Genomic DNA, 13263 nt, shown 5'->3' with positions numbered 1-13263 from the left:
AGGCGTCTCGGGGGTTGGCACTGCGGCCCTACCCCAGAGACGGGAATTAAGGCAGCAGGGTGGCCAGGGTCTGAGGATTCGCTGGGCCCCCGGGGGAGTTCTGTTGCAAGTGGTCTGAGGACCGTGAGACAAATAATGCCACCAGCAATGGATGCAGAGGAAGTGGCAGCAAGCATTGGTTGACTGACTGACTGATGGAGGGGGAAGCCAGGTGCTGCAGCGAGGCCTGCTGATACCTCTCCAGGCAACAAGGACTTTAAAGAAAAGATGAGAGGAGGGATGGGAAGAGAGATGCAGAGGAAGAGAAGAGGTCAAGGGAGGGAGAAAGGAAAAGGGAAAGAGAGAGAAAAGAAGGAAGAGGGGATGGGAAGGAGGAAGGGAGGGGGAAGGATGAACGGAGAGAGGGAGGAAGGGAGGGAGGAAGGAAGGGAAGAAGGAAGGAAGGGCAGTATTTCAGCCAGAAGAGGGGCTCAGAGAACAAAAACCTCCAAATCTCAGATGAGGGAGAAAGTAGTTTGGAGGCAAGTTTCTGAACAGGCCTAGCTTCCTAAGATGGGTAATGAGGTTCCCGTTATGGGAAGCATGCAAGCAGACTGGGCAGGCAGGCATGGTGGGTGCCTGGTGTGTTAGAAACACAGAAGAGGGTGGCCAGACCTGAACACCCCCTTCACATCCTCAAGTGTCAGGTCCCCAACCAGCGGGGTGGAGGAGGGGGAGTGCGGAAAAAGCAGAGCCCACTGGGGTGCAAGGCCTGGAGTGGGGTCAGGGCTTGCCTCTGAGTGCAGAGAGAGTGTCCACCCGCTGGGGAGGGCTCAGGCTGGGTGGTGGAGGGGCAGGTCATGACAGACAGCTCCCGTGGGACCCATACTGGCCTATCTTCTCCCTGAACAGGGGGGGGCACAGTTCGGCAGGGGGAGGTCACCCCAAACTTCTCCCCGGGGGCACCTCCATCTGAGGCTAACTAGTCTTTGTTGGGCACCCACCTTGTGCCAGTCACAGGGCTTGTGCATGACCTGGCAGAACCTCTGACCCCCTTGTCAGGGTTGGCATGGCCACCCCCACGCTGTGGGTACAGGACTGAGGCTGGGAGAAGTGGCATGCCCAGAGGCACAGAGATGGTTTGGGGCTGAGCTTGGCCTGGAGACCCCCTGAGACCCGGTTCTTACCATCCAGGAAGTAGAAAGGGACTCAGAGCTGCAATCTGAAAGCAATAGGGAAAGTCCTAGAAGCAAAGTGACATTTAGCCACTCCAGGAACCAGTGTACCTCCCTCCACCCTCCCCACCCCCACTCCTGGAGTGGGGCCTTGGCTGCCTTTGAGAGAGACCCAAGGGGCAGGGCAGGCGGCAGCAGCCAGCTCATCTCATCGCCTCCCCTCCTCTCCGGTGACACCCGAGCCTGCCCCCCCGCCGGCCTCCCTCCCCCCTCTGATCCCCCTGCAGCTGTTCTCCTGGCACATTCCTGGGTGTTTTCTCATCCCCACGGCTGGGCCACGGCTGCTTCCCACCACCTTGAAGCCTGGCTGCTGCTTGTAAAATTTCCTGGCTGTCAGGGCAGCTTTTATTGGCCCAGGGGACCCGGGAACAGGTGTCACTCAAGGTCCAGGGAGGGAGGGGGCTGGGAAGAGGGGGGATAGACAAACCCAGAGCGCGGGGCCCAGGCAGACATCCTCCACATGCCGACTCCCCTCTCAGACCCTGGGCTCCCCCTGGCAGGGCGGGGTGTCCCCCTCAGGCTGTGAGCTCCCAGCCGGAGAGCTTTCCCTGCAGAGGGCCGAAGGAGAAATGCTAAAAAATAAAAATAAAAAAATAAAAGAGAGAGAGCGAGAGCGAGAGCGAGAGAAAGAGAGAGAGAGAGAGAGAATGAACAAAGGGTAACAAAAAAATGAATAAATAAATGTGGAGACAGAAGGATGGGACATTTGGCCCGGAGAAGGGAAACTTGGAGGACATGGCTGCTCTGAGGCCCCAGGCAGGACCAGGCCGGCAGGGAGATGTCCGAGTCCCAGGTAAAGGTCGGCAGAAAGGAGGGCACAGGACCGGGAGCCACAGTCTAGGTTCCCGGGGATTCCTGCCTCTGACCAGCGGCAGCACCTTTAACAGTCAGTTTCCTTCCTGAGACCTAATTTTCCGTCCGTAAGTAAAGGAATTTAACGAAATGGTCCTAGGCCCTTAACGTTCTAGGACCCTGACCGGCCATCAGGGCTGCCTGTGAGGTGGTGAGGTCCCCGTGACCAGAGCACTCAGGCAGCAGTGCCCCCGTCCGTGTCTCAGAGCCCCCGGGAGGGTTCCCGCCGTGGGTAGTGTGTGGCCAGGGCCTCGAAGCCAGCTGAGCGCTGCTTAGGTTTATGGCTCTAGAAAGACTTTAGGGGTCTCAGCATCTGATTCTAAGAGTCTATGGTTCAGGGATTTTGCAATCTTATGCCACCTTTTAACTTCAATTTTCTTTTTCAATCACAGTTTACACTCAATATTATTTCATATTAGTTTCAAGTGGACATACAGCACAGTGCTTAGACAGTCATATACTTTTCAAAGAATTTCCCCATATTTTCAGCACCCACCTGGCACCATACATAGTTATTACGATACTAGTAGCCAATCCCATGCTATCGCATGCAGCAGGCCACCTGCCACTTCCGTGGGAGCTTCCAGGGGAGGGTGGGGAGAGGGGCGGCTGGCCCGAGACAGGCAGGGCAATGAAGCAAGCATTCCACCAGGCCACTCACACTGCCCACTCTCAGCGGCCACCCCCCACCCTGCCCCCAGCCTGGGGGACTCTTGCAGGGCTGAGAGGACTGGATGTTGCCATCTTTGTGATGGAGTGATGGTTAATTTGCATATTATTCTTTTATTGGATAGGATTATGGGCTCTATTTCCTTTGCTGAACTTTACGTCCCTGTGACTATTTTGTAATTACCCATTTGTATTTCTTAATCCCTTCACCTTTTTCACCCAGTTCCCCACCCCCTCCCTTAGGCAACTAGCTTTCATGCCATTGTCCCTCAGTGCCCTGGGAGGTGGTGGGATAGTGGAATGGCCTCCGTGTGAATTCCAGCGCCATCAATTACTCCCTTCGCTCTCCGTTTCCTCATCTGCAAAGTGGAGATGAAGTAACAGGGTCTGAGGATTAAATGATGACATGGAAACACACACACACACACACACACACACACACACACACACACTTAGAAAGGGGCCAGCGCACAAAAGTGCCATAAGTGGAGTGTCATCATGATTAAAACTCCAGCTATTCTTGGTCCCAATCCTGGCCACTCTGGAAACTCCAGATTCATTCATCTGGCACTCATTTATTGAGCACCTACTATGTGCCAGACACTGGTCTAGGCACCGGGGATTCGGCAGACAGAAATCGCTGCTGTCATGGAGCTGATGCTCAAATAAACAAGTCAGCAGGTAAACCCGTGTCAGCGGGGGTCTGTAACTCAAGTGTGCTACCCCCCTCTGGCTCCCCTCCAGCCTTGCCTCTGAAGCCCACGGGGTGTTATATGGCACTCCTGATGCCTGGTGGAGACTCCCCTGTCTCAGCGACTGTGAAGGGGGGCAGTAGGGGGAAAGGGTGTCAGGCAGGAGGACCCATACTGGGGGCCAGAAACCTCCTCTAGAGGAATCTTCATTTTTAAACAGCTTGAGGCTGACCCCAGCCTTGCACATATCTTCCGTGGAGGCAAACAAATCTTTTGTTCCTGTCGCCAAGATCCCTGAGCCCACGTGTCTTCTAGACACCGAGGCCACCCTGAACTGAATCCCATTTTGTAGGGTCTAGTGCAGTGGTTCTCAACCTTTCTAATGCCACAACCTTTTAATACAGTTCCTCATGTTGTGGTGACCCACAGGTTGAGAACCACTAGCAGGGTTGCCTAAGACCATCGGAAAACACAGATATGTACATTACGATTCATAACAGTAGCAAAATTACAGTTATGAAGTAGCAACAAAAATAATTGTATTGTTGGGGGGTCACCACAACATGAGGAGCTGTATTAAAGGGCCGTGGCATTGCGAAGGTTGAGAACCACTGGAGAGGGACTCGCTAATTAGCAGCCGAAACCAAATCTTTTCACAACACTCCATCCCAAGTCTAATGCACTTCCATGTCAGGCACAGTGCTCGGCACTTGGCATTCATTATCTTCGCCATCGTCACCACAATCCCAGGAGGGAGGGAGGGTTAGTCTCCCCAGTTGGCAGGTGAGAAATCTGAGACTTAGCTCAGACCAGGAACTTCCTGAAGACACACTTTATAGGCCACTGTGCTATGACTCGAACGTTCTTTTCGTCTGCCCATCACGTTCTTTTCGTCTGTGCAGCGTCGAGAAAGGGGCCAGATGAAATAGTCACCTCGGGAGACAGGACGCCCCGAGGAGTGGGGAGAAGTCGGGACTTTGGTTTTCTTTGAGTCCAGTTTTCACTTAGCGGCCCCGACTCCTTTCTCGGTGACTCCTGTACTGGTGAGAGCCGGCTGCTCTGGTCACCAGCTTAGACAGCTGAACCCCGTTTCTCCCCTGGGAGCTGACCCCCATTCTCCCCTGGGAGAAAAGACAAGCAATACCAGGCACACATAAGACCCCTCCTTCCAGCTGGCACACCAGCAGGGGTGGTCTGCCAGCACAGGGCGTGGAGGAAAGGGAGTCGCAAAGGTGTGAGGTTGGTTTTCCACTGACGCCTGTGTCCCCAACCCCCGTGACTGTGGAGGTGGTTTCCCCAGTCAGGGGGCCTGTGCTGGGCAGAGAACTGGTTCTCACATCTGGGTCTGGCAGGCTGGTCTCGTCCTGGATTCTGGCGGGTTCTGGGTGCCTGGCTTCCCCATTGAGGACTTCCTGGAGGAGGTGGGAGCTGGGTGTGTGGGAACAAGGACCATCTGCTACTGCCATCCCTCTGGGCAGGAGCAGCTGCCATGGGAAGAGCACTGTACCCAGAGCCACCTAGCCTGTCACGTGGGCAAGCCACTCACTGTCTCTGGGTCTCAGTTTGCTCATCTGTAAAATGGGGGCAATGATCATAAGCCCTGCTGGGAGGTCGTGAGGACAGAACGGGACCGTGCCCATGACAGCTGTCTGCAGACTGCCCCCACAGGAAGGCGGGGGTGGCCTCCTGGGGAGAATGCTGCCTGGAGGGAGGGTGGTGGGGGGGGCGGGGTGAGAAATGGCCAGAGTGGGAGGGAGGCTTGTTCCAGCTGCGTCTGTTCTCCGCCAGGAGCCAGGCTGAGGACTCCCTTCTCCACTCTCGACTCCCCCCACACACAGGTCTGGTTCAGCAACCGCCGTGCGCGTTGGCGTAAGCAGGCAGGAGCCAATCAGCTGGCAGCATTCAACCACCTTCTGCCCGGGGGCTTTCCGCCCACTGGCATGCCCACGCTGCCCCCCTACCAGCTGCCGGATTCCACCTACCCCACCACCACCATTTCCCAAGGTGAGTGCCCGAGCCCACCCTGGCATCTTAGCCATGCCCTCTGTCCCTCTCTCCTCCACCCCCTGGCTCCTTCCTTAACAGAAGGAAGTATTTATGACCATTTGTCAGCTTCCACGAGGACAGGCTATTAAGACAAAAAGGTGAGGTCGAGGTCCTGCCCTTGAACTTCTTCGCTCTGCCACAGAGCATCCAGGTGAGGATTAGTAAGGTCACCTCCAGGTCCACATTGGGAGCAGAGCTTCTCAAACTGTTCAGTCACAGGACTCTCCTGGGTCCTATTAGGATGCGGAAGAGAAGGTGAGCTTTGCAGGAGGAGAAAGGTTCCTCCCCTCCCTCCTTGGATCTTGTCTCCGCTTCAGCCCTCCCTCTCCACCCCGCCCCCCAGCACACAGTAGGGATTCCACTACCTGACATCTGCTTCATGAAGCCCTGCTGGCCTCCTCTTAAAGGGCTGGCAGGCTGGAGCTCTGGAGGCTGAGGAGCGGGGGGACGTCTCGGGTTCTTGATGAGAAACCAAACCTTTGCCAAGGAGGATGGTCCCTTCCACTGGGAGGCTGCACGGAGGGGCCCTGACGGAACGGAATTGCAGCCGAGCAGCTAGAAGCAGATGCAGCAGTGCAAACCTTGACCACACCGCTCACAAGCCTGTCTCCTCGCACAAGTGCCCCAGCCCCACCCCCGAACTTCGGTTTCTTCATCTATAACATGGGAACCATAGCCTTGCTTCATACCCTTGGTATTTGTAAAGCATCTGGCAGGTGGTTGCTACTGAAGAAATGCTATCAGGAGAAGCCTGGAGAGATTGACGGAGGCCTGACTCAGTCTAGACGAGTTACTGAGCGAGCACCCAATGGGTGCCAGGCGCTGGGCAGCAGGGCCGGTGCAGTCGCCTAGAGGTGGCCTGGCAAGTTGGTTGGCTGTCTGTCCAGACTTGGCCAGTCCCTAGTGCCCTGCCCAGAAGCCAGCTTGTCCCCTTTCAAGAGAAGATGGTGCCTTCCCTCCACTGGGTGGGCACTGGGAGGAGGAGGCTCACAGCTTGCTTTCCAAACAGAAGGCTCTTTCCCTCCCTGAGCCCCCCCCCCTCCCTTCAAGGTGCAGCCACTCGTTCAGCCCTCTCCTGGGTCTCTCCACAGATGGGGGCAGCACCGTGCACCGGCCCCAGCCCCTGCCACCGTCCACCATGCACCAGGGGGGGCTGGCGGTGGCCGCCGCGGCCGCAGATACCAGCTCTGCCTACGGAGCCCGCCACAGCTTCTCCAGCTACTCCGACAGCTTCATGAACGCGGCGGCGCCCTCCAACCACATGAACCCCGTCAGCAACGGCCTGTCTCCTCAGGTAGGCGGCCTCACCCCTCTGCCCAAGGCCCCAGGGCCAGATGCCCACCAGCCCTGCCTTCAAGGGCTCTGGGTGACACAGGCTGGCTCTTTGTGCTGTCACCTTGGGTTTGTCTTTTCAAGCTGCAGGCCTGGGTGACCCAGCGGGTGAACGCAGAGAAAGAGTTTGCATAACAAGTGTCCATGCTTCTTGTTTCTCCCTCCCCACCAAACAAACAAATATTGTTTTACAGACGTGGTCCTGGCCCCAGACCACCCAGAGCTTGGGAGCCTGGCCCACCACCCACCTCGTGGCCATTCAGTCCATTAAAGTCGGGCTTTTTCAGCCAGTGCCTTGGAGGGAACCTTGCACAGCTCCTGTGGGACTTGACTGTGTTTGGGGCTTGTTCTGGAACCAGGAGTCCTCCCTGGATTCCATCCTGTGCTCCATCTCCTGCCTTCCACAGGAGTGGCCTTCAAATGAAAGGCGGGACCATGTCCTGTTGGTGGAGAGAGTGTGGCTGGGGTGCTGCCTGGCACCCTGCTCCCATTGGGTCTTGGGACTCTGTTCACTCACGTGTGATTGGTTGCTGGTTAAGTCACTCATTGCCTGGGGGTGCTATTAGAAGTCGGGCTTTCAATGCGGAGGCTGACGGTGGTTCGAGGTGGGTTTGGGGCACAGGACTCGGTGATGCTGGACGTTCTAGTGAGTGTGAGGAACCGGTGAGTTCGTTCTTGTAGCCATAGCAGGCGCTCAGGTGGATGTGCACCGGAGAAGGGTTTTACCCTCCCTGCTTCTGGGTCACCTCCCTCTGGTCGGATACAGACAGAACTGCTGTAGTGCGATAGGAAGGGGAAGACTTGGAGGGGTTTGAACCCAGCTCCGCTGCCCAGATGTCAGGCAAGGTAGCATCCTTGAGCCTCAGCTCATCCCTGTTACACAGAAGAGTGTCACTAACCCAAGAAAGATGTTCTTCACACTTGCGTGCTAATAGGTCAGAGCAACTAGCGCAGGGCTCGGCATAAAATAGGGTCAAGGAAGCTTTAGTTCTCCTTTCCTTCCCCCCTACCCCCTGTCATTGCCAAGATAATGTAATCAGTATAGAAAATGTTGCCTGAAATAAAAGGGGGCCAAAGGGGAGGTCAGCTATAACCCCAGCCCCCTGGCCACATCTATCCAGCTACCCGTTTTTGTAAATAAAGTTTTATTAGCACACAGCCCTTCCCACTGATCTAAAACACTCCCAAGAATGTTAATTCTCTGCATGTTTTTGATTCATTCCTGTTTGCCTCGATTGATGTGGGCTGTTCAGGGCTAATGGCATTTTAGTTCCATCATTTACTTGTGGGTAAGTTCCCTTCTCCTCTCCATGCCTTGATTTTCTCATCCACAAAATGGGGGCGATTCAGCACCTACCTCCTAGGTCCCTGAGGACTAAGTGAGACGGTCTGGGTAAAGCCCTTGGCCCAGGTCCAGGCAGAGGTGAGTGCCGGGCAAACATGCAGTGAACGCAGAGCCCCAAGTCGCTGGGGACCCACATGGCGGGGGCTGATGCAGCCCAGTGGAACCCAGCGGAGCTGCTTTGGGATTCCAGGCCATGACCTCCTGGGTCTCATTAGGGCCCAGGCCTGACTGGCCCAGCTCTCCTTCCAGAGTCAGGAGACAGACACAGCAGGATCCCCGAGCTGGTGGGGAGGGTGCTGCAGAGACACGAGGCATCCACCGAGAAGGTGGTCCTGGTCTGGCCTCCAATAAGACAAGTAGGCGGAGCATCGCTTGGGGATCGGAGGAGGGCCATTTAGAGGACGTGGCCAGATGGAGGGCCCAGGACACACTGGCAGGACCAGGGCTGAGTTCATGGCAGGACCAGGCTGAGCACTCTGACCACTGCTATTCCCAGCCCCTGGTCTCAGTGTGGGCTGAGGTTTACCCCCCGAGCAGCACTTCTGCCACAGGGCAGAGGAGAGACAGAGAGACCAGGGCCCCTGGCAGCGTGGCTCAGCAGGGGGTTCAGCGGTGAGGATGCTGCCTGCACTGTTTGGGCTCAGAAAGGAGCCCCAGGGAGGGAGGGAAGAGGAGGAACGGACCCACCCACGTGAACAGCCAGATCCAGCCCAACCCTCAGCAGCTCGCTCCCCGGAGAGGCTGGAGGCGTGATGGATTGGGCAAACTTCGGACACTCGCCCAGAGGTTCCCACCAAAGGTGTGAAGACGGATGGAGGGTCTGACAGGGGCAGAGGGGACCGGGAGGTGAACAGCTGCCAGAGGGAGAGGGGGTGCATGCAGGGCGGGCCGGGGGCAGGCTGTGTGTGCTTCTGTGTGCTGACCCTCCGGGGTTAAGCTGCGAACACTTCCTGAAGGAAGGGGGCGGTGAGGGGGTGCTGGGTCTTGTACAAACGTTCCGGCATTTCTGCGCTCCGTGGCCGGCACGCCCCTCCTCCATCTGAGCAGCCCGCTGACATCATCACACATCTCTGTGGTTTAGGGGGGAGCAGGGGTTCTCTGCCTCCTAGGTCCGGTCTCCCCAGCAGGAAGAGCCAGGGAACCTGGGAGAGAAGGAGGTGATGGGCCCCTCTGGGCTGTTGGCTGGCACAGGTCCCCTCACCCAGGATGGCAGGTCCCTGCTGCCACTGCCCAGGTGGCCTTGGCCCAAGGGAGTTGCACTGGGGGATGAAGTTGGGGCTCTGCTGAGGACCTGCTCGTCACACTGGCTAGCTCACTGCTGGGGACGATGGCCCCTCCTGGAGTGCACCCCATCTTTGTCTCAGAACCAGCTCTGGAAGCAGGTGCTGGGCGCCTCGGGGACTCCACAGAGAGCCTGACTGCCCAGCAGAACTCCCCAAAAGCCACTTATTCATCTCAGCTCTGCCTGGCTCCGGACTTAAGAGTGTTTGCGAGGTGCCAGGCTCTGTTCTTGGCATCGGCCAGGGAGAGGAGGGAGGCAGGTCCTGCCCCTGCCCCTGCCCCCATCCCTGTGGAGCTGGCAGTGTCACAGGGCAGGCAGACAGTGAGCATCCTGAAACAGAAGTCACGCACTACGTGTCTTGCCGAAATGGACAAGGACAGCTAGACTTTCTGAGCCCCTGTGACCCAGACCCCGCTCAGCGCGTTTCCTGTCTCCTAATCTACTTCAGGGACAGACCCAGGACCCAACCCTCGCCTCTAGGACCTGAGCTCCTAGCCGCTCCCACTCCTGCCTCAGAAGTGCCCACACTCGTGGTCTCTTTAGGAGACTGGTTGGCAGCCAGAGGAAACCATCTCGAGGAGCTGGGCCCTTCAGCTCGGGGGAGAGGAAAGCTCATTCAGCCCATGTCACGGATGAGAAAACTGAGGCCAGGACCACAGATTAGGGGATGACGGGCAGGGCTGACTCAGACAAGTAAGGCCTTCCTAGAGGTTTGGATAACCGCGAGGCTTGGTCCCCTCCTAGCCCAGCCCTCAGCCACCCCAAAGGCAGCCATAGAGGATCAGGCCCTCAGCACTCCGCACCTGTTCGTCCCCAGCTTTGTGCACTAGGCCCTTCTGGAGAGGAAACCAGCCTCTCTCTGCTGGCTGGCTGGAGGCTGGGACTCAGAGACCCCAGCCCACTCTGTCCCCTTCAGGGCTGGCTACTTGGAAAACAACCCAAGGCAGCTTAGGCCAAAAGAAAGCTTTTGTAACCATGATGACTTGGAAGAATCTAATACCTGCAGACTCATCGCTGCATACTGGCTCAGAGCTAGGGCTGGCAAGCAGGGCACACAATTAGGGGTAGTGGGCAGAGAGAGAAAGGGGACACCTGGGCCTGTCCTTAGGGGTTCCCCAGCCCCTGCCGGGGGAGCTCCCGGTCTAAGAGGAGGGGAGGGGTGGAAGAGAACAACTCCTTGTCCCCAGATGCTCTAGTCCAGTGGTTGGCAAATATTAGTCAACAGAGCCAAATATCAACAGTGCAACGATTGAGATTTCTTTTGAGAGCCGAAAACTGACTTCTGAATATGGGCCACGAAGTTTCAACCGCACTGTAGGTACACGCCCACATATGATATTTTGTGAATGAGCCACACTCAAGGGGCCAAAGAGCCACATGTGGCTTATGAGCAGCTATTTGCCGACCACTGCCCTAGTCTGACGGTGGAGAGCGCCCAGTGCCATGGGGGAGGCAGGCGGCAGGCGTTCATTCATAACTGCAGCACTTACCGAGCAAAGCTCCTGAGCAAAGAATCAGGCACAATGTTTGGCCATGTCGAAGGTCACCTGGGCTGGAGACCAGGGGCCGGTGCCCAGGGCCGGGGCTTTCTCAGGATGTGTGTGTGTGTGTGTGTGTGTGTGTGTGTGTGTGTCCGTCCGAGGGAGGCAGCTGGAGTTCCCTCACCCGTCCCCGCTGTTTTAGATGCAAAGTCCACCGGAGTGGGAAGTGGAAACCAAGGCCCAGAGTGGGGAGAAAATTGCCCCAAATCATACAATCACGCTGTCAGTTAGTGGCCGAGCTGGGACTGCCCCTCGGCCCCTGACCCCAGCCAAGGGCTCAGCCACCGCCTGGGGGAAGGGGGCGTCTCTGTCTTGCCATCACCACCCGCTTCGCTCCTTCATCTTGTCCCACATTCGTGGTCCCCTCTGCTCCTCTCTGGAGCTTAACATGAAGGCACCGGCAAAGGGGATTTACATATTCATTTCCCCCACATGAACTCAGGGAAAATACCCTCGGAGTGTGCAGTTAATCACCAGGCCACAGTCACAGGAAACGGAGCCTTTTGTCTTTCCTGCCGGAGCCCGTAGTAATCCCAGTGGCAGCCACTGTGCAGCGAATGCTGACAATGGGCAGCCATGGACCAGGCCAAAGGCTGTACCTGCGCTCGCTCATTGAATCCTGATAGTTATTGTGACCTGCATTTTACAGATGAGGAAACTGGCGAGTCCAGAGTCACCTCCATCCATCCATCCATCCATCCATCCATCCATCTATCCATCTATCCACCCACCCATCCACCCACTCATCCATCCATCCATCCATCCATCCATCCATCCATCTAACAAATATTCATGAAGCCCCTGCCATGTGCCAGGCCCTGCAGCAGGTTCTGGAAAGGGGTGGAGCTAGGAGGCGCCTGGTCCAGCTGCAGAGCCCACTACACGGTTCTGTTGGGTCTGCCGGGGAGGGAGGTTGGGTTTGCTGCCACAGGGACAGAGCCAGGTTCAGAGACCCTCCTTCCTCCTGAGACCCGTAGCAATAAGGCTCAGGCTCTATTTCTACTTCTTGGTGAATGGGGTCTCCTGACTGCCTCCCAACAGCAGATCCCCACCATGCCCGGCCTCCAGGGGGGCAATCCCATGAAGCACTTCGCCTCTAGGAAGTCGTTCAAGCCCCACAGAGACCCTACACTTGGGGAAACAGGCTCAGAGAGGTTAAGTAACTTGCCAAAGACCAGAGCAGGTGCGTGCCGGCGGGCGATGGGACTCTTAAGGCAGATCTGTGTGACCCTTGACCCTCAGGCGGGCTAAGATCAAGTCTGCTCCTCTGGAGAGCTGAGCCGTGCCCCTCACACGGTGGGCACAGGAAACGCCTCTGCCTCTTCCTCTTGTCACTTCCTCTTTGCGTTCCCCCCTTTTATTGGTGACACTGCGTGTATAACAAGCATTTAAAATGAGTCTTGCTGGACCAGGGACGAGGAAGGAGGAGGGAGTGGGAGATTCGAAGGCAGGAAAAGACGGGGAGGGGAATTGTCGGGTGTTAAATAGCCCAGAATTTTCTTAAAAAAACTGATGCAAATCACTGGTAGGGGAGAAAATTATGTGCAATTACGTCCTGATAGTGGAAGGTTTTGCCTAGCCCAGGCAACAAGATCTCATTAACAAGCAGAAAATAAGATTGAAATGGTGTGTAAAAGAGCTGAAAAATGAATTTGAATGCTGCGTTTGTCCACAATTACCCCCTCCTTCACACACATTTTATTGCAATTTTTTTATTATTCTTAATCTCTCCGTTCCTCAAAGCAGATTGGGGACATCCTGGCATTACGGGGTGTCGGGAGGAGGCACGGAGGATTTCCTGCTCTCCTGAAAGGAGACCCATCTCCGGTGCATTCTCCAAGGCTGGCTTTTGGAGGGATCAGGACTCATTTCTCCGGCTTAGCGGGTTGTAGGAACACGGGGCTTTAACCCGGCCCTCACTCCTCTGGGCCGCCAGCCCTTCCTTCTTTCTCCTCCTTCCTTCTCCTCCCCTCCCTGCGGCTCTCAGGGTCTCCTCTAGGCTTTCCCTTCCCCAGAAGCCTCTTCCCAGGCTCCTGGGGAAAGAGAAGCTGCATGGCCTTGCCAATGAGCAGCCCTGAAGGGCTGGTTCTGCTGCTTCCTGAATTGCTGTGTGGCCCCTGGGCAGCTTGCTTAACCTCTCTGGGCCTCCTTTTCCTCATCTGAAAATGAGAGTGATAGTCCCTACCTCTCCCGAGTACTACAAGGACTAAAGGAAAGTTTTAGTAAAGTGCCTGGCACATAGTAGGTGCTCAATAAATGTGCATTCATCACCCCCAATTTATGCCCTGGC

The 13263-nt window shown here is 56.4% G+C and overlaps 1 protein-coding gene across 3 annotated transcripts in view; it reads left to right on the top strand.

Moving 5' to 3' along the window:
* PAX7 (paired box 7) overlaps positions 1-13263 on the top strand; it is a 94346-nt gene that overhangs the window by 50384 nt on the left and 30699 nt on the right. For all 3 annotated transcript variants that reach the window (XM_084875251.1, XM_084875250.1, XM_084875252.1), the window contains exons 6-7: positions 5266-5431; positions 6565-6767. In XM_084875251.1, coding sequence (XP_084731377.1) covers positions 5266-5431; positions 6565-6767 — 369 coding nt within the window. The remainder of the gene's footprint in view (positions 1-5265; positions 5432-6564; positions 6768-13263) is intronic.

This window comes from Pipistrellus hanaki, assembly GCF_964339955.1.
Source record: "Pipistrellus hanaki genome assembly, chromosome: 2".
NCBI lineage: Eukaryota > Metazoa > Chordata > Mammalia > Chiroptera > Vespertilionidae > Pipistrellus > Pipistrellus hanaki.
This window is presented reverse-complemented; position numbering and strand designations above follow the sequence as displayed.